This window comes from Pelodiscus sinensis, chromosome 2, assembly GCF_052426305.1.
Source record: "Pelodiscus sinensis isolate ZL-2025 chromosome 2, ASM5242630v1, whole genome shotgun sequence".
Lineage (NCBI taxonomy): Eukaryota > Metazoa > Chordata > Testudines > Trionychidae > Pelodiscus > Pelodiscus sinensis.
Window position 1 is genome coordinate 150,215,681 of NC_143053.1, and position 21,301 is coordinate 150,236,981.

Consider the following 21,301-nt stretch of genomic DNA (forward strand, 5'->3'; position numbering starts at 1 on the left):
GTAAAGTGTAGCCGCGACTCTGCCGACAGTGGGGAGCTTTTTCAGCAGATCCTGCCTGTACTCCTCATTTTTTGAGGAGATATCCCAAAATAGCTACCCTGTGTCTTAATCGCACCTGTAATTTTAAAATATTTTTCAAAATAATGAGCACGCTATTTTGGCATCCCTGTAGCTCTCCTTCCACGAGGGTTAAGAGATGCGTCAAAATAACACGTTACTTTGAAATTTGGTGCTGTGCAGACCCACAAAATTTCGAAATAAGTTCTTTCAAAATATAATCAAAATAAGATACACAATTTCTATAGCGCAAATTGTGTATCTTATTTCGAGTTTAGGGTGCTGCATGGATGCACTCTGAGTCCTTACCAAGATGATAATAGTTACTGGAATGAGACAACGTTTAACTCCCCCAATCAAATAAAAGCTTGCCCTGAGTGACTAGATGATTAGAATTTTGCATAATTCATTTTATTGTTTCAAACTAAGTACAAGTAGTTTTGTGAATTTCCCCTGAAAATGACTGGTCTTTGAAATGTGTGATTAACCAAGTCATCTATGTATGCATTAGTTTTAGGTTCCTGTGTCTTGGCACTATAACCGTACTATATATTTTAGAAATGTGCATGTCTGTCTGACCGACTGTGAGTCCATTTGTTCAAGAACTCCTCCTAAACAGTAAGAGATAGAACCACCAAATTTGGTATGCTGCTTCCTCTTATCAGAACTTAAAAAAAGGTCAGAGTTCGGTTGTGCTAGGGCAATGGGATGGGCCTGGAATTCGATTATTTCTCATAAAGTGGAAAGGGAGGGGTCTGGTAAGAGGGACAGTTATCATTTCAAATGACTACGGGGGGGGAGGGGAGGAAAACAAGGGGACAGAGATGGTGACTGGGATAGCTATAACCCCACTGGGCCAGCAGGAAGCAGGAGTGGAGAAAGGGACAGCTACCTACTATATATTTCAGTGAGTTTGTCTATTTGTGTGTCTGTCTGTGTATCTGTTGGCCCCCAGCCTGGTAACATGCTCCCATTCTTTTGTTGTCCCCGCTTCTCTCCTGGCTCAAAGCTGCTGCAGTGACAGAGGGTTAGGATTATCCTCTCTCCCCAGGGCAGCCTGCACACTGGACCCCTCATCCCCATCCCAACCCCAGAGCACTGATTTAAATGAAGAAAAACAAAACTTATTTTAGTTAAGGATATAAGTAACACCAGGTAAATCTTCTAGCCCATTATATGCAAGAGTATTATGAAATTTCTATTTTGGCTAAAGTGGAGAACTGACAATAAGAATCCACAACTGATTTTCTGAATTCAAAAGGTCCAACTCAAAGTCACATGAGATATAAGTGGTGGGCTTACAGCCAGGCGATGTTTTGAAAAGTTGTTAGAAACATTCCTTATTCCCTAAAAATTCCTGCTAGTAGCTAAATGATGAGCTAAAATGCATTGGATGGGTTAATCCAAAATCTTGTAAAATCTCATGAGATTTAGGACTGTTATATTACACTTTGACCAGCTGTATATTCATTGCTGATAAAGAAACAGCAGTTCAGTTTCAAACCTCTTTGCACCTTCTCAAGTTCTCCTCTCAGCCATTCTTAATTTCTCTAATGATTTGCTGTTTTCTTACTTATTGAATCAAGTTAATGAATACATTGTACTTATTTCATCTGTTGTATTCACAGTTTTTGAGTTCTGCTTGTTTGTTTTTGGCTTATTTGCACTTGTTTTTTGAATAGTTTAAATAAGGCTCTTATCAGGGCTTGGCTGTCTGTCATTTCCATCATCATTTATAGACTCCATTACTGCTTCCACTGTTGAACTAATGATCTGTTTTTGCCATCTTCATATTTCTTTGAATGTAAACAGTTGAAAGTGCAGAGAATTCATTTTCCCTCAAATTTTCATTATAAATAAAAAGATTCATGTAAATTCAAATAGTCAAGAGACAAATTTACAGAGATGGAATCAAGTGCAACTCCCAAGCGATTTCTAATTGTTCCTCTCATGTATTATAACAAGGACCAATCTGACTATACTCTTCTGGGACTTCCAATGGCTTCATGATTATTAGGCCTAAAGTTAGCATGAGCATAAGTTAACTTTGGTTAAACTCCATTTTCATTCCAATGCTTTACAAGTTAAATAGATCAATTTCTGTGCAAACCTGCTAAAGTCAAGAGCCCATGGCAACAATTAAAAAAATTAAAACATTTGTCGCAAACTCACCTTCAATTAAAAATATATATAGTTATATTTATGATCATTTAACCTTTCAAACATATCCCTTTATATGCATAAACATACACATACATATAAACTAATACCCCAGTTTTGGAAAATACAAATTAGTAGAAATAATTTCCCACTTTCGACCAATAGGTGGCACATGCGGCACTAGTAATTTCTACATTTGCTACTTTGTGAAATAAGAGCAGTTATGGACTGCATGTATCATCATAATAGTAAAAAAGCTTTCCCACCCCCCACCCCTATTTATTTTAATGGTTTAATCATTGTGAACTGGCTGTGATCCTATCCCACCATCCAGGTCAGTGTCTACTGGCCCTGAGTTAATGACCATGCCCTTTACAGGGTCTGGCTTTAATGGTAATGCATAAACAAGAACACAGCATAAATCTCAGCTTAAACTTGCTTACCAAGCTTGGCTGTTCCTCGTATTTCCCTTTGAGACTTATTCTGTCCTAACTCTTTAGTTCTCTGTAGGCCCTGGAAAAGAGGCTGCCTCCTACCCTCATTCTATCCTGGTTGGAAATTTCTGAAACTACTTGCCAGTGTTACTCGGGAATAGCTACCCTGAATATTAATGCAGGGTTTTAGCACCTGCACCCCAGATGATCCGAAGAGCCTTGTTACAAATAATACTTATTTAATACACAAATGCAATAGTTTCAGCTTGTGTTTTGATATCCAAGTTCTGAAAAGCTACAGATATATAAAAAAAGAGATGACCATGGCAGAAAAGGCACTGATATTGAAGAACAGTTAATGAACCATAATCCGATAACCATTTTATATCCTAACTCCTATATTTTTTTTAAAATGCACAATTCTGAGCTAACATGGAAAGCAGTGTGCTAGCAAGGGCTGGAATTCTGTGGGAAGTGTGCCTAAGCCACTGGAGAGACCTAGGAGAGTTCAGCATGGCCTTTGGCCTAAGGCAACTGAGCTATGGCACCCCACATCTCACATGAAATCTGTGCCCTCGGACTGTGCCTGAGCAGCCAAATTTAGAGAGAATGTCTGGAAGTTGCTCAGATTTAGGAAAGCTAAGTAGAAAGAATGGCCATACTAGGTCAGACCAAAGGTCCATCTAGCTCAGTATCCTGTCTTCCGACAGTGAAGCACATGGGATCTAATGTTTGGGTACAGTACAGAAACCTGAGGAAAGAGCTGTAACAGCCTGCTCTGTGACTGAACGCAGAAGGCAAGTTCAGTGCTGTCTCTTGGACACATAACACTGAAAATTAAAACAAGCCAAACACAAAAAGATCTTGACTCCTCTCCTCCACATATCCTCCCATAGGTGGTTCGTGGTAGGACTTGAGAGGTGCATTGCTCCTCTGTACCCCTATAAAATGTTAATTGCTAAATGGGGTGCTCCCAATCCCCACACTGCTCCACTGGCTGGCCCTCCCTGGACCCACCAATTGTCACTTCCCCTGCCCTTCAGTCAGAATTCTGAGGTTTAAGTCAGAGAGAATGTGCGTATTTTGAGATTCTCTCTCTCTCTCCCATCTATCTTTTTTCATTGAGGCGAAGTTACATAGGAGTTTGGTAAAGGCATGCTCTATGTATGGTATACGTTAGTTTTAACAGTGCTTAAATTAGCTCCCATTACGGGTATATTTCCTTCCTTTCAATAGCCTAGCTTTTGTTCTCATAGTCACTGGTCACATGTGTCATTTCACTTGTGTGTGTTCTCTCACTTCTGGAAGAAAAACATGGAATCCTGTGATGGGTTAGGAGGCCCCATGCTGGCAATGAGGGGGTTAATGAGGAAAATAGCCCCCACACTGGCTAGAAGAGGGTTAAGGAGAGCCTGAGGACCCAGATGACCTCCCTCAGCTCCACCTGCAGCAAACGTGAGGCCTGGAGAGAGGAGTTAAAAAGAGACCAAGCCTAGTTCTAAGCTGACTAGGATGGAGTGAGGAGCTCTGCTTCCCCTTGATCAGAGAGAAGCCTCATTGCAGCCCAGAGACTGAGCTGGCTAGCCTGACAGATAGAAAGGATGACAAGACCCAAGAGGATCAGCAAAAGCATGGATTGTTTAGAGGCAAGCTCTGAACAGAAGGGCAGGGTCCCAGCAAAAGTTCACTGGACAATTATTTTGAGTTGCGAGGTTCCTGATTGCCTTTGGGCCATGACACTCTAGAACGCATATGACTGAAGTGTGCCTTGGCCAGATGGCCAAGCACTGCCACCTCAAAGCTCCCAGAGTCAGTGAGGTATTGGCAGAGATCTGCCACTGGGTGAGCTGTGCCCTGAGAGGCCATAAGGAAACACTAAAAGCAGGCCAATCACAAGCTCCAAAACATCTCTCTGTTTTCTAATTACCTGAAACCTGCAACATCTGCAACCTACAATTTAGTGTGTGGAGGAAATCAATTTTTTCCACACACAAAAAATCACTTACATTTACATTTTATTTAATTGTTACCATCCAGAAAAGTGTTGCCTCTGAAGCACAGTACATGTTTGCCCTGCGAGGTGTTGGAAGGAGGGAACGATCTCCACAAATCCTCACATGTGGCTTATGTCATGTCCCTTCAGTACTTAAAGGGAGCTAACAGCATTTTAAGAACTTTGATTTCCATCCATAATCTCAGCGCATATAATCCACCATATATTCTGTGACAGCCTCTAGTTGGGATTTTTGCCACAATGCTTTATACCAAACACACAAACATTAGCACAAAAGTCAGTTCTCTGTACCCATCAGCTTTAAAGAGGAGGAAATTGGGTATTTGTAAACCTACAAATGAAAGTATGAAAGGAATTTCACCTTCAGAAAAGGTTATGCATATTCATGTGCTCACTTCTGCCCATAAAATGCAGGCAGATATCTACAGTCCTGCATTTTTACCAGTACACAGAAAAAGATATATGAAGAAGAAAATAAGCACTGCTATAGGGCAGAAGAATAAACAAATGTTTGACTTAGGCAATAGAAAACAAAAGGGACATTTTCATGTCTAGCTCACTCTGTGTGTGACTGAACGATAAACTGATAGTTTTGTTGAAATATGGACTGTAGATTCAGGCACCCTACCATGCACAGTGATGTCAATGAAATTAAAAGACCATGAGACAAATATGAAATATTAAACAATACAATGAAACAAGTGTATGATCCAACAAGATAGATACTAAGAGATAGCTCCTCATCTGGTATACATCATCATAGCTTCACTGACTTCACTGGATCTATGCCAGCTAATGATCTGTCCCTGGTGGTAGCACCTGCTCTCCATCAGTACTAAAACTAGGCATGGTGGGGCTGCTGCCACACACACCCTGGCTTGGTTTCCATCATAAACAGGCTTCACAGTTTGGTTCAATTGCTCTCAGCACCCTCACTATGGAAACTGTTCCAGCACCCCTGCTGCTGTCACCACCACAACAGAACAAACAGGGATGGACCCAAGGCATGACATTTGGGGTTGAATTCCCCCATAGTCTTGGGGAGTGTTGCTTTTGGTTTGGGCTCACATTTCTGTAAATAAACTTTAATTCAACACTCATTTGACAGGAGTGATGTCGTCCCCAGTAAATCTTGTGGAGAAAGGTTTGCGAACAGTAATTTCAAAACAGCTATTTAGGCTGACCTTTGTACATGTTAAATGAAACAAAAATGTTGACTGATGATGTGTAGAACTTTGTCCATACCTGAGAAAACCAAGGAACCTTGTGGAAGTCAATTTATGAACTATAGTCTTGGCAAGAAGATCAATGGAGGGTGAAAAAGGGTTGGTAAAATAGATACGCTAAGGAATAAATCCTGGTCTGTGTCACCAGAACAAGGACAAGGATGTAACACTGTTTTGTGAAGCACAAAGCAGAAAAAATACTCCATATCTAAATGTAACATGGGCTGTACAGCAATTTGTGGCTTGTTGGATACCTGTCTTTGAAGCAAAAAGTATGTCCACACACAATAGTTTTGGTATAATGAAATGCCAGGATCTAGCCATTCAGTGAATAGTTTTTCACTGCTTTTCCTAATATAATCTCTTGAGAACAATAAATATTACTTGACGAAGTGACCTTTGAAGAGCTACATGGTATTTTACATCTTTCAGATGCAATGATTAGTTTGCAAAATGTAGTTCAAGATAAAAGTGTAATACTCCAGATTACCCATTGGGAGTCTAGGGTAAAATCCTGTCTCCACTGAAGTCCATGGGAACTTAGTCATTAACTTCAGCTGGGCCAGGACTTCACTCCTGTTTTTTAAGCAAAAACATAAATGTGCTGAAGAATGTATTATTTTAAAGAAATAAATTCCTGATCAACATTTATCACCCTGCCTACTTTTGTTAAGCCAAAGTGCAATATTTTGAACCAGCCAAAAGTGAAAGAGTGGTCAGATATATAGGATTATTTTTTGGCTGATCTCTGAACTGAGCTAGAGCAGACAGGGGAAGGAGGAGACAACAGATCTAGCTATACATATCTATAGTACCAAACAGGCCGGTCAAACTAGGGCAGCCCAATAAAATGAGCATCAATATCTCCATGAAAGAAGAACTTCATTCCAACTGGACAGCCACAAAAATTGACAACCTTACGTATTAATGGCCTGATTTTCAGAATCATTGAGCTGATTTTAATGCACACTCAGCCCTTCTGAAAACTCAGAGCATAATTTCTTTGTTTGGATTATTAGACAATGTGCAACATAAGAACATAGTCATTCTGGTTTGCAAATAGCTTTTAAAGACATTTAAAATTTCTAGCTGCGAGCTGGAACTATTTACCATAGGTGTGGCTTCTGTGAAATCCATCAGAAGGTCACCTGGCTCCAAAGCAAATGTACTTCCGACATCAGTGGGGCTCTAGCAGCAGGGGGAAAACACAGGTTGGGTAAATATTTAGTATTTGTAATTCGAGTGTAAAATTATTTAATTAAAATTGATTTAGCAAAATGGATAATAAATTACACATAGGCTGCATCTAGACTGGCATGATTTTCCACAAATGCATTTAATGGAAAAGTTTATCCGTTAAAAGCATTTGCAGAAAAGAGCATCTAGATTGGCACAGACGCTTTTGTGCAAAAACACCTTTTGCGGAAAAGTGTCCGTGCCAATCTAGACGCGGTTTTGCGCAAGAAAGCCCCGATCGCTATTTTCGCCATCGGGGCTTTTTTGCGCAAAGCAGTTTTTAGCTGTCTACACAGGCCCTCTTATGCAAATACATTTGCGCAAGAGGGCTTTTTCCCCGAATGGGAGCAGCATAGTATTTGCGCAAGAACACTGACAATCTTACATTAGATCGTCAGTGTTCTTGCGCAAATTCAAGAGGCCAGTGTAGACAGCTGGCAAGTTTTTCAGCAAAAGCGGACACTTTTGCGGAAAAACTTGCCAGTCTAGACGCAGGCATACAGTTTTAAACATGTTGTGATAGGTGCATCTGGAAAGATGGACAACAAAAATGATATATATTTGAAATCCAAGTAAGTTGAGCACTCATCCAAAGCCCATTGAAATGGATGGAAAACTCCCACTGACTCCAGTGGGCATGATAAGACTATTTAACCGTAGCCACATTCTGTCTACATATCTACCATCTCTAATCATTTCTCACTCTATTTATGCGGCCCTGTCTCTGTATCTTACCTTTGCACCAGGTGATATTTGGGTTTGTCCTTCTGACATTTGTGGTGTACATGTTTTCTGCGACACAGGAGATGCCGATGAAACTGATGTTGATGCTGCAGCAGCTGCTGCCAGTGCTGGAGGAAGGTCATCTTCATCACTGTGGATGTTAAAAGTGCATGAAACTCCATTCATTACAAGAGATAACAGAATTGTGTTTTAACTTTGGAAGTGTGAGGGTCAGGGGAAAGGAGAAAGAGGGAGGAGTATTTGCACACCAGCTACAGTGCTTCTGAATGCAATTGTATTCACCAGCTAATGCATAATTTAATATTCACAGCTAAGTTTTCAAATAAATTAGATTTTCTTTAAACTTTAATGATCTCAATAAAAATACTGCCTAAGCGTTAACAATGCAGGCAAAAATTTAAATGGCATGTAGCTTCAAATCTAATTTGATATGATGTAAAAATTACTAATATTATTACTGGAAATGTATTTGATTAAAATGTGCACCGGTGAATCTATTTCACATTACTTTTTTATTTTATAGCTTTCATTTTTGCCTTATGCTATTCTATATGCTCGCTGTACTGGAAAGAAAATGCTCAAATAGATATACACGATCAACATCAGCCCTGGTACACAAGTAACTGTGAAGTTACTGGAGTGGATTTAGTATGCAGTATGTATATATTTCCATTTTCAAAATACCCTTCAAGGGCAGTTCTGCTCTGAAGAGTAACTGTAAAAATGACATGCTGAAAGCCATGTGTATTGAAAATGAATGCCTCCAGATCAAACTTGGTCCATTTACACAGAAACCATCTCATTGCAGTCAAGTTGGGTTATTTCCTTCTCACACAAGAAAAGGAAATTCTGACTTCAGTGCACAGATCTAACTGGGGCCATAATTTTGCCTCTAGAGTCTTTATTATTGGTAGTGATGCTGGTGATGTAGGGAGAATGTGGAATCTCCATCACTGGAGATATTTAAGAACAGGTTAGATAAACACCTGTCACGGATGTTTCTAAATGGTGCTTGGTCCTGCTGTGAGGGCAGGGGACTGGAGTTGATGACCTCTCAAGTATTCTATGATTCTGTGTGTGGAAAAGGGGAAAAAAATAACCCTCACAGCTTGGCTGCCACAGCCAATGTTATTTCTTTTTATTAGTAAAGTGAGCAAATGTTAACATGGCACTTACCAAATCAAAATGCATATGGAACCCTGTGATGCCAGTTTGACAGGCACTTTCCAGAGAAGATCTGTACTGTGGTTTAGTTGTAATCCTGGGCTGTGCAGCTACTGTCCATATAATCATTACTAACAGAAATTACACCACTCACTGACCAACCCTATATCAACAAATTTGCTGTGTGGCTTGGTTAATACCAATGCTTTTATAAAACAACTAGACTTTGCCAACTACTGTCTCTTCTGCAGTTCATACTGTCTCATGGAATTACAATAATTCATCACCACAGCAGAAGAGCATATATGACACACTGTTTTTGTGTTTGAAACAACATATACAAGCTACAGTGTTTATGAAATACGTATTCTAGCCCATATCTGGGCTCTTGACCTAGTTAATCTCTTTTATACACATCCAGCTGACAAGTTCTCAGTCCTTACTCCCTTCACTCAGCAGGGATATTCTGGCTCTCTCCCCAACCTTGCTAGGTAAATCTGTTCCTTCGTGCTCCTATTTTTTTGTGGAACTGGAAATTCTTTTAGAATCTGCCAATTCAGAAAGGCTTCTTAGGTCACGTCCAACTAAACTGGGGAATGAATTTGAGCTCCTGTCTTTTACACACTGTGCTATTGTGTTTCTAGGTACAGGTTTGAGCACAAGTCATTTTACTACTCTACTCCTTTTATAGCACTCCCCCTTTTACTTTTTGTACTGCAATCTAGACACCAAAAACCAAATCTTGTTCCCACTCAACTCAATGGCCAAACATCCACTTTTACTTCAATCAGAACAGAATTTGGCTCCTAAAGAAATATAAGGGTGAGCTTGTCAAACACGGGTGCCTTAATTTTGCCCTCAGTATGAGAACATGCAGCCACCGTATGCACAAAGCCTGCACATTGTTGTGCACTGGGAGTGTAATGGCTCTGTAAACCAGAGGTCAATGAATCAAAACCATTGTCCACTAGTTTGCTTTTGATATGAGGTCAGACTAGATGATCACAGTGGTCCCTTCAGACCTTATTATCTATGAATCAAATTGCACTTACAGTTAACTGATTTTGAATGGGCTGCAAATGCAGATTTTTAGTACATGTGACAGTTTTGCTAGTGTGAAAATGTGAAGCTCAGAGTCTCTAGAGTGGTACATGTTATATAAACATTTGTTTTAAAAGATGTAACTTACTTTTCGTTTTGTAGCACCTAGCATTTTAATTACAATTTTCCAATGAGTTCCAGTTTTCTTAATGGGCCATCCTAATAGTGCAAGGCTAGAAAATGGAAAATGTATTTTCTGATGTATATATAATGGGGAGATTTTCAAAAGCTCCAAAATCAAAATGTGAAAATTCTACCCTGAATCTCCATAAATGCATTATTTTAACTACACTTTACAATATTGATTTTTTCCACTTATGTAATTGTCCTGTTGTTTTATTTTCTCTTGGGTTGCTACTCACATTCACCATGTTTTCGGTTGGTTCTCCATTTCAACTGATTCATTCACCTTCTCAAAAGCAGCTTCTTCAAACACTTTAACAAATCACTGGACTTTCTGTGAGTTAGGTATGGCTACCATTCTCACAACCATCCCTCTCAATGGCCTCTCATATCTTCATTCTCTGTAGACAACTTCTTCCTCACCTGCCTCCCTCTCTCTTCTTTCCATTCCTTTGGTCTCTTTACTCTTTTCTTAGGTCTTGTCTACACTGGCATGTTTTGTCACCAAACACTGCCTTTTGTCTATAAAACAGTGAAAGCATACACCCTACAATGCAACTTTTGTTGGGAAAAGCACCCAGTTTTGGCAACAAAAAACTTTCAGCCTTGTGAGAGACTTTTGTCTTTTCCCCTTCCTTTATTGTCAACAAACAGCCAGTGTAGACTCTGCTGTTTATTTGTTGAGAGAACTGACTTCCACCAGCATCCCACAATGCCTGCTGATGGCTCTGCTCAGTGTTTTGTGATCTTTGCTGCCTTGCAGGCATGTGCCTCTCCCCTTTCAAAGTATCTGACAGCTGAATGAGCTGCTCTGTTCGGGGAACAAAGAACAAATCATTGAAATACTTTTGTTCTGCTCTGCACTAGAAGCACAGCAGCAGGCAGACTGCTTTGACATTCCTCAGCATGGAGAGCTCACAGAGCTATGAGGGAATCCCAAGAAGCACAGGGATCAGCTCTGCCTTCCCACAACACTGCATTGTGGGATGCTTACCCACATTGCTTTGCTCTATCTGTTGTCAGAGTGCTAGCAATGTGGGGATGAAATGCTGACAATGGGAAGCAGAAAAACTGGTTTGACTAGTTTTACTTTTGGTGACTTTTGCATGTCGACAGCACTTTTGTCACCAAGCCGTCCCAGAGTAGACATAGCCTTAGATACTTCTCTCCATCTGTCTCACTACTGTAACCACACTCTATTTCTTTCCCTCACCCTCAGTCATTCCTTTTCCCCCAATAATCTCAGCTCACTGCCAGTTATTATTCTCTTAACCAACTTGCCCTGTCTTTCTTCATTATACTGCCTTCAGAATTACACTTTCTCCACTCCTATGGGCACCACTATAATGATATTTATCCATATCAAAACCACTCAGCAAGTGTCTACCTCCTTTTAGTTTATCACCCTTCATTAGAGACGTGCTCTTATTGTCTGATTTGTTAATGATAAATCTCTACTGGCACAAGACATCTCCTTGATGATAAAATTGCCATCATATGCCTGCTGTGACCTGGCGACATAAGCAGTCATTTTATTCCTCCCTCTGAGGCACCACAAGTTAGTTTACCTTCTTTTTGAAAAAATCCTCCAGAATTGATGGCAAGGTGGGTGACATTGCCTAACCATAATTCAAATTCTTTCCACTTGAATTCATACTAAACTTCCCTTTATGGTCAAATCTCTTTTTTCCTACACCCCACATTCTGAAACTGTCCAATCTAGAAGTACAGGCAGTCCCCGGGTTACATGGATCCGACTTACATTGGATCCCTACTTACAAACGGGGTGAGGCAACCCCGCACTAGCTGCTTCCCCCCAGCAGACTAGGGAGACGCGAAGCTAGCACCTCCCCCAGTCCCCCAGCAGACCAGGGAGACGCAGAGCAGCTTTTCTCAGAAGACACCTCAGCTTGAGAATAAAGGACTGAGGGAAGAGAGGTGTGGGAGAATAAAACTGAGCTCTGGAGAAATGTTTGGCTAGAGTTTCCCCTACAATATGTACCAGTTCCGACTTACATACAAATTCAACTTAAGAACAAACCTACAGTCCCTATCTTGTACGTAACCTGGGGACTGCCTGTAATGATCAACAATTAGCTTCTTGTTTTAATCTATTTCACTGTTCTTTAGAAATTCTCTTACTTGATCAACACAATTGATTAATATTCTCTTCCAACATCAACATCATCATCATCCTGACAATCTTCAGCATTCCTACAAACTACTTGGACCACGTTTCCTCTAGCTTCCTTTGTGTCTTGATTCATCTGAAGTGTTCAAGTTCTCACCCACTAAACCCGTTTAAAATTTCCCAGTAATTCTCGGATCCTGCCAGCAATGTCCGCCTCTCATCAAACTGGACCATGTGCTGAATAAACATGAATAGCATTTGCATTTTATAGCCCCTTCCAAAGGAACTCAAGCTGCTTTAAAACAGAGGCTGAATTAAGCCTCAGAACATCCAAGATGTGAATAAATAGAGGCACAAAGAAGTTCACAAAGAAGTCTGTGCTTGAACCTGGCTTAGAATTTAAATCTCTTGACTGCCAGAACTATGTGGTAAAATCCCAGGACCAAGCTTCATTTCCAATTTATCTGTCCCACTGATTATCTTCTCAGATACCTGATCCTCTCACAGTTGTTTCTTAGTCCTTCATTTGCTGACCTTATAAACAAGTTCCCAATTTTTACTCTCTCCCAATAGCGTGAGACACATGGAACTCTAAACATACCAGAGATTTTTTCCCCATTGTTGATAATAAATCAGATTAATTTAGGAAAAAGCTGTAAAAGTGGAGCCTAATTCAAGAGAAGCACATTTGAGACACACTCAATATTCATAACAAGCAGACAAGTTGGTGAAAACCTTCCTGCAAAATGCTGCCAGATTCCATGTTGTGTGTAATCTCCTGTGTTAGCAGGAAGTAATGTACTTTACATTCCTTTCCTAGAGTGAGTTGTCAATTCCCCTCTTCAATCTCATTTGCCAACAATGATTTCTGGTTAACGCGGCTTGATAACCTGCTGGCCAAACATAGTTGTATGTTCCCATATGTCAACCTTAGTATCCTGGAAAAATTCAAACTCAGATAATAATTACACATTTTGACCATCTAAATCTCTGCATAGTTACAATTTGATTAAAGATTTTCAGTTCTTTTCCTCAAATATTTGGAGGTCTGGTTGATGCAGGATAACTACCATGTTCCAGACCAAAGGAAACAGATTGAGGGTATGTCTACACCAGCCAACCTAGTTCGGATTAGGGTGGCTAATGTAGTCATTCGAACTTGTAAATGAAGCCCGGGATTTAAATGTCCCGGGCTTCATTTGCATGTTCCCGGGAGCCATCGTTTTTAAATGCCCAGTAGTTCGAACTACCTGCCCACGGCTACACGCGGCACGGGCTAGGTAGTTCGAACTAAAGCCCCTAATTCAAACTACTGTTACTCCTCCTGCAATAAGTTATTCTCTCTGTATATTTATTGAGATCTTTCAGGATGCAATGTGCTACACCAGGGGTTCCCAAACTTTTTGACACGGGGACCAGTAAATCCATTCACGAACTTTTGGAGGACCAGTAATGTTCATTTGCATATTTGCATATTCATAAAATTATGAATATTCAAGTAAGTTGTTTCTGGTCCTCCCAAATCTCCCAGTGCCAGCTTTAGCAAAGCTTTTGATATGGTCACCCACAATATTCTTGCCAGTAAGTTAAGGAATATGGATTGGATAAATGGGCTGTAAGACAGACAGAAAGCTGGTTTTTACTTTAATTGGAACCCTTTTTTTTCAGTTCTGCTTTTTGCAGCCCAAAAATATAAACACATGAAAAACAAACGAATACCAGACATATAACATGTCTGGTATTTTCTCAGTAGGTAAGTTGTATTATTACTAGATGTATCAGTTTGTAGTTTCAAACTGCCTGGCTGGTAGATGTGCTCAGGCTGCATGAGTGTGTCTACCAGCCAGATAGTTCGCAACTACTGGAGGGGTTTGTGAGGGGGGGGGGACGGACGACGACAGTAGAATCCTTGTGCCAGACTAACTCATGCTTTGTGGGTGGGGGGGGGGGGGAGAGGGGAACGGGGTCGGGTCAGTCCCACTCCCTGCAGGCCGATTCATTCCTCCCCCCTGCTGTGCCTCTGGCCAGCCCCACTTCCCCCAACCCCCTCCCTGGCAGCCAGTTCTCCCCCGCTTTTCCTCCCGATCTCCCTTGGCCAGCCCCGCTGCCTGAGTCCAGCCCTCCTTCCAGCGGCCACTTCTCCCACCCCGCCCACATCTTCCCCGGCCAGCTCCCTGCCCCCAACCTCGCACCCCCCGGCAGCCCTGCTTCCACCAGCCCCTCAATATCCCCAGCCTGCCCTGATTCCCCTGTCCAGTGCTGCTTCTAGTGGCCAGCTCTCTCCTCCTCCTCACCCCAGAATCCCCTGGCACCTGCACCTTCCCTTAGCCCTGCACCCTCCTGGTGCCTCCCTTTGCCCTCTTTTCCCCTAATACCCACCCCCTCACCAGTCTCTGCCCCACTCCCCTCCTGCCCCTCTGTGCCCTTACACACAATTTGTTCCATCCTGACTTTCCTCATGCCCACCCCTTCTTTCAAGCCTTCTCCCAGCACCTCCCCCTCCAACACCCAGTGCCCTTCCCCTCCCCTCTCCCAGCATCACCCTGTCCCCCTCCCACTGACACCTCCCCTCCTGCCTTTCCTTCATGGTTTGCACTTGGCCCCCTGGCATTTGTCTCTCTCTCCCACACCCCTGTCCCTTGGTGCCTTCCCCTCCTAAGCCCCTTCTCCTCCCACCCAGTCTCCTTTCCTCGCCGACGCCGACGCACGAGCCAGTTCCCACCTTCTCTTTCCCCGGGGTGGGGCCGGGTCCGCGCTCAGGCCCCGGAGGCCGAACCCGGAGCCAGCCAGGCCCCACCACGTGCCTCGTGCGGGTTTCAAAACCCCGGGCCGTGACGTCACATCCTCCCCGCCCACGTGCAACGCCGCGCATGGGCGGCAGGCGGCGAGAAGGAGCCGCGCGCGGCAGAGACATCTGGGGCCGAGGGGACGCTCTGGGGGCGGGGCCGGAGAGGATGCGCGGGGGCGGGGCCCGCTCCAGGCAGAGCTGGGGAGAGACCCAGCTCCACATAGCGCTGGAGCCGGGCCCGGTTCTTAACTCGCCGGCACTTCCGGGTACAGGGGCACGGGGCCCGATTCGACCAGATGGGTCAATTGGCCTAAGGGCCAGCAGCCACCAGGCACGCTGAGGCCCGGCATTTTTTTTCCGTGGCCCGGTAGCAGGCCGCGGACCATAGTTTGGGAAACTCTGTGCTATACCAATGAAAGCTACAAGCTACAAATAGTACTACTGCATCACATTGGGAAGACTAGCCCAGTCATAGCAGCATGGCTTTATCATCCCATATTGACAACATGTTCAGTTGTTTTCTTCCTAATAAATGCGGTGCTCTTTATCTTACATCTCCCCTCTTTCATTTTCATTGAGTTTAGCCCTTCTGCTTCAGTATATGGTGGTAGCATCTTCGTTTGCATACTGAGTGTGGTCCATAAGATTGAGTAATACTCAAATGGTTGTTCCAGCCAAGGATCTCAGAAGATATTACAAAAATTAATGAACTGTAATGCTTCATTACTCTTTGGCATCAGGGATCCAAGCTGAAACTTCTAATCCTGAAAGCATGAACAGCTCCTGCTAGAGCTAAAAGATCAAGCTCTGCTAGTCAAGACACCACATGTGTGGGAGTGGGTTATATAAGAAACATAACAACTGCATGAGCTAGGTATATACTATGATGTGCAGCAGAAGAACAGGCAAAGAGAGGATAAGTGGCTTGCACCAACTCACACTGCAAATTAGCAACAGAAACAGGAACAGCTGCCAAATCTCATCACATATATGGTAAGTTCCCCCCCCCCCCCCCCCAGATTCGCTTAGATCTGAAGCATGAGGTTTTATAGCCCTACCAAAAAAATTGTAGTATTTACTTCTATAACTCTGGAAATCAATGTCCAGTCCCTGTTTTTATCATGATGGACTGTGATCTAACCTGCCCAGACAGCTTGATAAAACCTAAATTAATGGAAATCTGCAGGTTTGGGAAAGCTTCAATCATTGTGCCTATTTAAAATAAGCCTCTAATTTCAACTGGAAAAGAGAGTTTTAGTTCCTTACATCTACCAATGTTTAATGTTGCAAGTTCATGGTTACAGACGAGGGACTTGAATTTCAGTGGGGTATTAAGTGTGTGAAGATTTCATATCCATTTAAGTACTATGTACTTCAAGATCCTCAGAGATGAAAGGAACTATATCGATGTAAGATCATTATCATGTAATTGCACTCATGCCTTTCAGAAGGCATATCCTGAACAATAATTAGTACCCCTTTGATTTTCAGCCTGGGAGAAGAGAAAAACTCACAGCTAGTGCTGTGCAACACTCACAAGCTGTACTGTCTTGTTAGCTTCCTCACACGAGAAACTTTAATTTCCTGCTTTTCTGGAGCACCTGTCGATGGTGTTGTTTCTGGTCGCACTGGTGCTGGACTTCTAAAAAACAAGAAAAATGTTTGTGGTGAAGGCTTTCTTTAAGCTATCTGAAGGCACGTCGGCAAAGTTATAATTTAATGGCACATTTAACCAATGCGTTAGCAAGTGCACGTTGGCAAGCTTACCCTTGTGTTCTGTGTGTAATCCAACATGCTGATATATACTTTTTTTTATTCATAGTTGTATCTCCCTTTATACTGTGTAACTTTACAAAGAAGCAACCATTTAAATATATTAAATCCATGCAAAACACCATAAAATACTTCTGTGCTAATGAGGTAATACAGAAATACAGTATTTTAAAGAGATCCAACCATTAAGCTTTATAAAACTTTTTGAAGCAGAAACGACTAGAACTAGAAGCTTAACGATCTAAAGATATCATTCATTAAAAAAGCCTTTGATTGGAATTAAACATTTCCCTGCAGTGTTTGCAATAGCTCTGAGCCAGTGGATGAGATCCAGGAAGCTCACTAGAAACAAAAGAAACTGTAAGCATTACATTAGAAGTGAAGATGTATGTGACTTTTAACCTGATAGTGACACGAAGAAGCTGTGATTGTGGAACCATTGCTGTGGATAGCAAAATAGAGTCCTGATCAGGAAAGATCTCTGCTTGATATTGTTCTGGTGTTATGGAATATTTAATACCCCTGCTTGCTTTTCATATTCCATATTAAGTTTGTAGGGATGGTGACTAGGAAAAAGCAATGTACTGAATTGTGAAGTAAGTAAAGCTGATTTGCAATCCACTGAGACACTAATATCATGGAAGTCCACAAGGACACTTTTTGGTGTCACTTTTCACTTCACATTGTTTAGTAATTAGGAAAAAGAACCAATCATTAGCACACCTCAAAGCCCTTTTCAGTTCAAGAACCGCTGCAGGGAGGATACATGTGCAAAGGCCTGTGTAATAAAGTAATTCAAGGGTCAAACCTCAACTGCTGTAAATTGATGTCACTCTGCTGACTTCAGCTAGGCTACATTGATGTGCACTGGTTGAGGGTCTGTCCCTGAACAAACACTATTGCCATTTCTATAGCAACCTAACAGGGTACTTTCCATTCATTACATAAATCCAGAGAAAGTGGGAACAAAAATAAATAATCATATATCAAATCTAACATGAATTGGAAAGGATACCTCTGTATATTTAGGAAGCAATAAAATGTATCACATTTAGGGATTTCAGACACATCAGGATCCATAACACATCATAGGGATAAAGCAGAGAAGACACTTAGTAATTTATATCAATATGTGAAAAATCCATTGTGTTTTACTGAATATTGCAAAATCATCTGTGAAACAACAATATAAAAAAGCAAATAAACAGTATTTCAAAATACATAAAACATTCCATTCATTTGGCACATACAACTTATCTCTATTTATGACATTTCACAGTAGAATAGTCAATTTCCTGTTCACATATTCTGCAAAAGGAATGGAGTTTAAGTAATAAGAGACCCCGGTACAGTATTCTGCCATCAAATCCTTGTTCAGGGCCTGATCCAATCAGTCTTTCCATGTACTTCAATGTTCTTTGCCTCCGATTCTAAGTGGCAGAGATCACCATTTGATTGTGCACATTATAGGAGCTGTAAATTAGCTCAGGAGTAAATTAGTGGAGGCTCTCCTATACTCTAAATGAAAAGGAACAATAATAAAAATGATACATTGCATTTGTTTATTTATTTCAACCTAAAGATGCAAATCTCTGTCAGATAGCTGAGTCTACTCTGCAGCAAGTACAGGATAAGCGTCCTTAATAGAGGACATATCAGATATTAAACCGATGCCACCAATGCCAGCAGATGGATTTTTAACCCCCATTTTTCAAAACTGGCTGGTTACATCCCAATTCCCATGAGGACTTCTGCAACACAAAACTGCACTGCTCCATCTGTCTCCTTGCCTGTTTCCACTGAATGCATTTTCCCCAGCTGAACATATTCTAATGCTCTTTCGCCTCTAAATATGAAAATACTTAAACAACAAATAATCTTGCAGGACCTTGGAGACTAACAAAAATGTAGATGGCATCACAAGCTTTTGTGGGCACAACCCACTTCTTCAGATAAAGCTCAGATGAAGAAGTGGGTTGTGCCCACAAAAGCTCATGATACTATCTACATGTTTTGTTAGTCTCTAAGGTGCTGCAGGACTATTAATTATTTAAAAAAAAATTTCAGTTACAGACTAACACGGCTGCCCCTTTGAAACTCTCAGTATGAAACGCTCATCTGTGAGTAACAGTAGTTGGGAGAGCAGCTAGCTGGTTCTCCTCATTGGTGTACCTTAGTAATTTACAGATATTATGTCACTGAATGGGTGCAGAATGTCAAACAATAATCCATGGTTATGTAACACATATAATAGCATTTCCCCCTGAAGTCTAAATTTAGTAACAGTTGCTGCTTAAACAGCAGAAACCATGCTTTTAAGGCAGATGCATTCATCCACTGGAGTCCACTAGCTATAGAGACTGATTCAACTTTTTTTTTTTATGGCAGGATTTTAACCCTTTACAAAGCCTTAAAAAAAAAATCACACTGGCATTACTGGAAAAAAAAAGAATTAAGCAGAAAGCTGAGTAGTTTCTATTGTTACCTTTTGAATTCTATAACAATCATATATTATCTCACATGAAAGGCTATAGCTTTTCAAGAAGATACCTTGCAATTATTTTGGCTATTTAAAATAATAGAGGCTTTACGTGCAGAGACAGACACTTCCCTTATTACTTGTAGTAAGTGACATAGATTTGAACAAAACCTGATGCCCTGGAGGTTCAGGATGACCCATGCTGTAGTGTAGTAGAATATAATATGATTTCTGTGTGTGGTACCCTGGCAATGCCATGAATTCATGGGAACCAGTTTTTTTGCAAATGTAGCCAACTGCTTCAGTGAAAGGTACTGAACCAAGACCGAGCATCTTAATGACCTGGCAGGCTGCATAATAATCTGTCATTCCCTAGTGATAGTGACAATGACAATCATGAATGTCAGCTTGCCATGACACATCAAGAGAGCCTGCCTAAAATTAGAGATAGAGCATGCTTCTCAACAAAGCTCAGAGCTTTAGAGAACCAGCGCTTCCAATCTCACAAACTCGCTGCAGCGGGCTCATTAGCCTTGCACCGAGAAAAAAGTAAATCATGTGAAGGTATAGCTTCATATCTTCCTAACCTAGACTGCAGTCTGCAGATGCATTTTCATGCTGGGGAGGAAGAAAGCAAGGGCAGAGAGGAGGGGATTAGAAGGAAGAAGAACAGGGAGAATGAGAAGAGGAGCAAAAGCCCACAGGCAAGAGCAATTGACTCCTGGGTTAATCCAGCTGGGACTATCCCCACTGCAAAGCACTACCAGAGTTATTGTGCTCTCTGCTCTTGCACTTGTCCCAATGTTTCAAGGAAATGCCCCCTTAGTGGTTTGTGCCGAGTTTCTACAGTTCCCTCTAAGCCAGCTGTGGAAGAAAAGGTCTGTCTTTCAGAGGAGGGGGGAATTATGGGAAGGTACTAAGGGATTATCAACTCTTGAGTTATTTAACCTGTCTCTCACTACAAAGAGGGCCAGTTACCAGACTGAGTGAAAGTGGGCTACATCTACACTGTTTTTGTTTTTCGGAAAAGCTATGCAAATAGCGCTCCGCATCTGCATAGCTTCTTCTGTTTTTTTTTCCAGAAGAGGCTTTTCCGCCATTTGGCCTTGTTTACATGGGGCCAAATGTCAGAAAAACCTCCTCTTTTGAAAGCCCCTGTTTTCCTTGTGGAAGGAGGTATACAGGGGCTTTCAAGAGAGGAGGTTTTTCCGACATTTGGCCCTATCTACATGGGGCCAAATGGCGGAAAAGCCTCTTCCAGAAAAAAAATTGAAGAAGCTATGCAAATGAGGAGCGCTATTTGCATAGTTTTTCCAAAAAACAGAAGCAATGTAGATGTAGTGAGTGAAGTATGACAAAAGAGTATAAAAGGACAATGGCTCCTGTTTTCATCTAGATGATTGTTGCTTTCACATTCCCTTTGAGTGGAAATATTTAATTAATTTTTCAAGGGTGTGGGGGGAGGAGAAGAGAAGGAAGAAGATATTTCACTTAACATGAAGATTCTAATATAATTCAAAGGCCTCTCAAGCCAAGCGCGCACACACATACATACATATAAACAAACAATACCCCAGGCCTTTCCTCAGTTTGTAGTCTGAGATTTTTCCACTTTGGTTTTCTTGGGTATGCGAAAGCTATACAAAGATCAGGAACAACGTGGCTTTGTTTTTGTTACTATGATGCCAGGAGAGCTCTTCTGATACCTCATAGATCAAGGGTTATCAGGTAATTTGAAGACTGCTTTCTGAATTCATGCCTTTGTACTGGGTTGGCATACAGATTGAGTCTTTAACAGAGTATGCCCCTGAGGTGGAGTGATTTATTAAACTATACAGAGCTTGTGGGCGTTTGATACTCTCTTCATTGCA

General features: G+C 41.5%; 1 protein-coding gene across 2 annotated transcripts in view; it reads right to left on the reverse strand.

Annotated features, from left to right (window-relative positions):
* EPB41L4B (erythrocyte membrane protein band 4.1 like 4B) overlaps nt 1-21,301 on the reverse strand; it is a 266,752-nt gene that overhangs the window by 27,669 nt on the left and 217,782 nt on the right. For both annotated transcript variants that reach the window (XM_075921605.2, XM_089776480.1), the window contains exons 20-22: nt 16,716-16,820; nt 7,863-8,001; nt 7,002-7,079 (exon numbers count right to left, since the gene is read on the reverse strand). In XM_075921605.2, the coding sequence (XP_075777720.1) occupies nt 7,002-7,079; nt 7,863-8,001; nt 16,716-16,820 (322 nt within the window). The remainder of the gene's footprint in view (nt 1-7,001; nt 7,080-7,862; nt 8,002-16,715; nt 16,821-21,301) is intronic.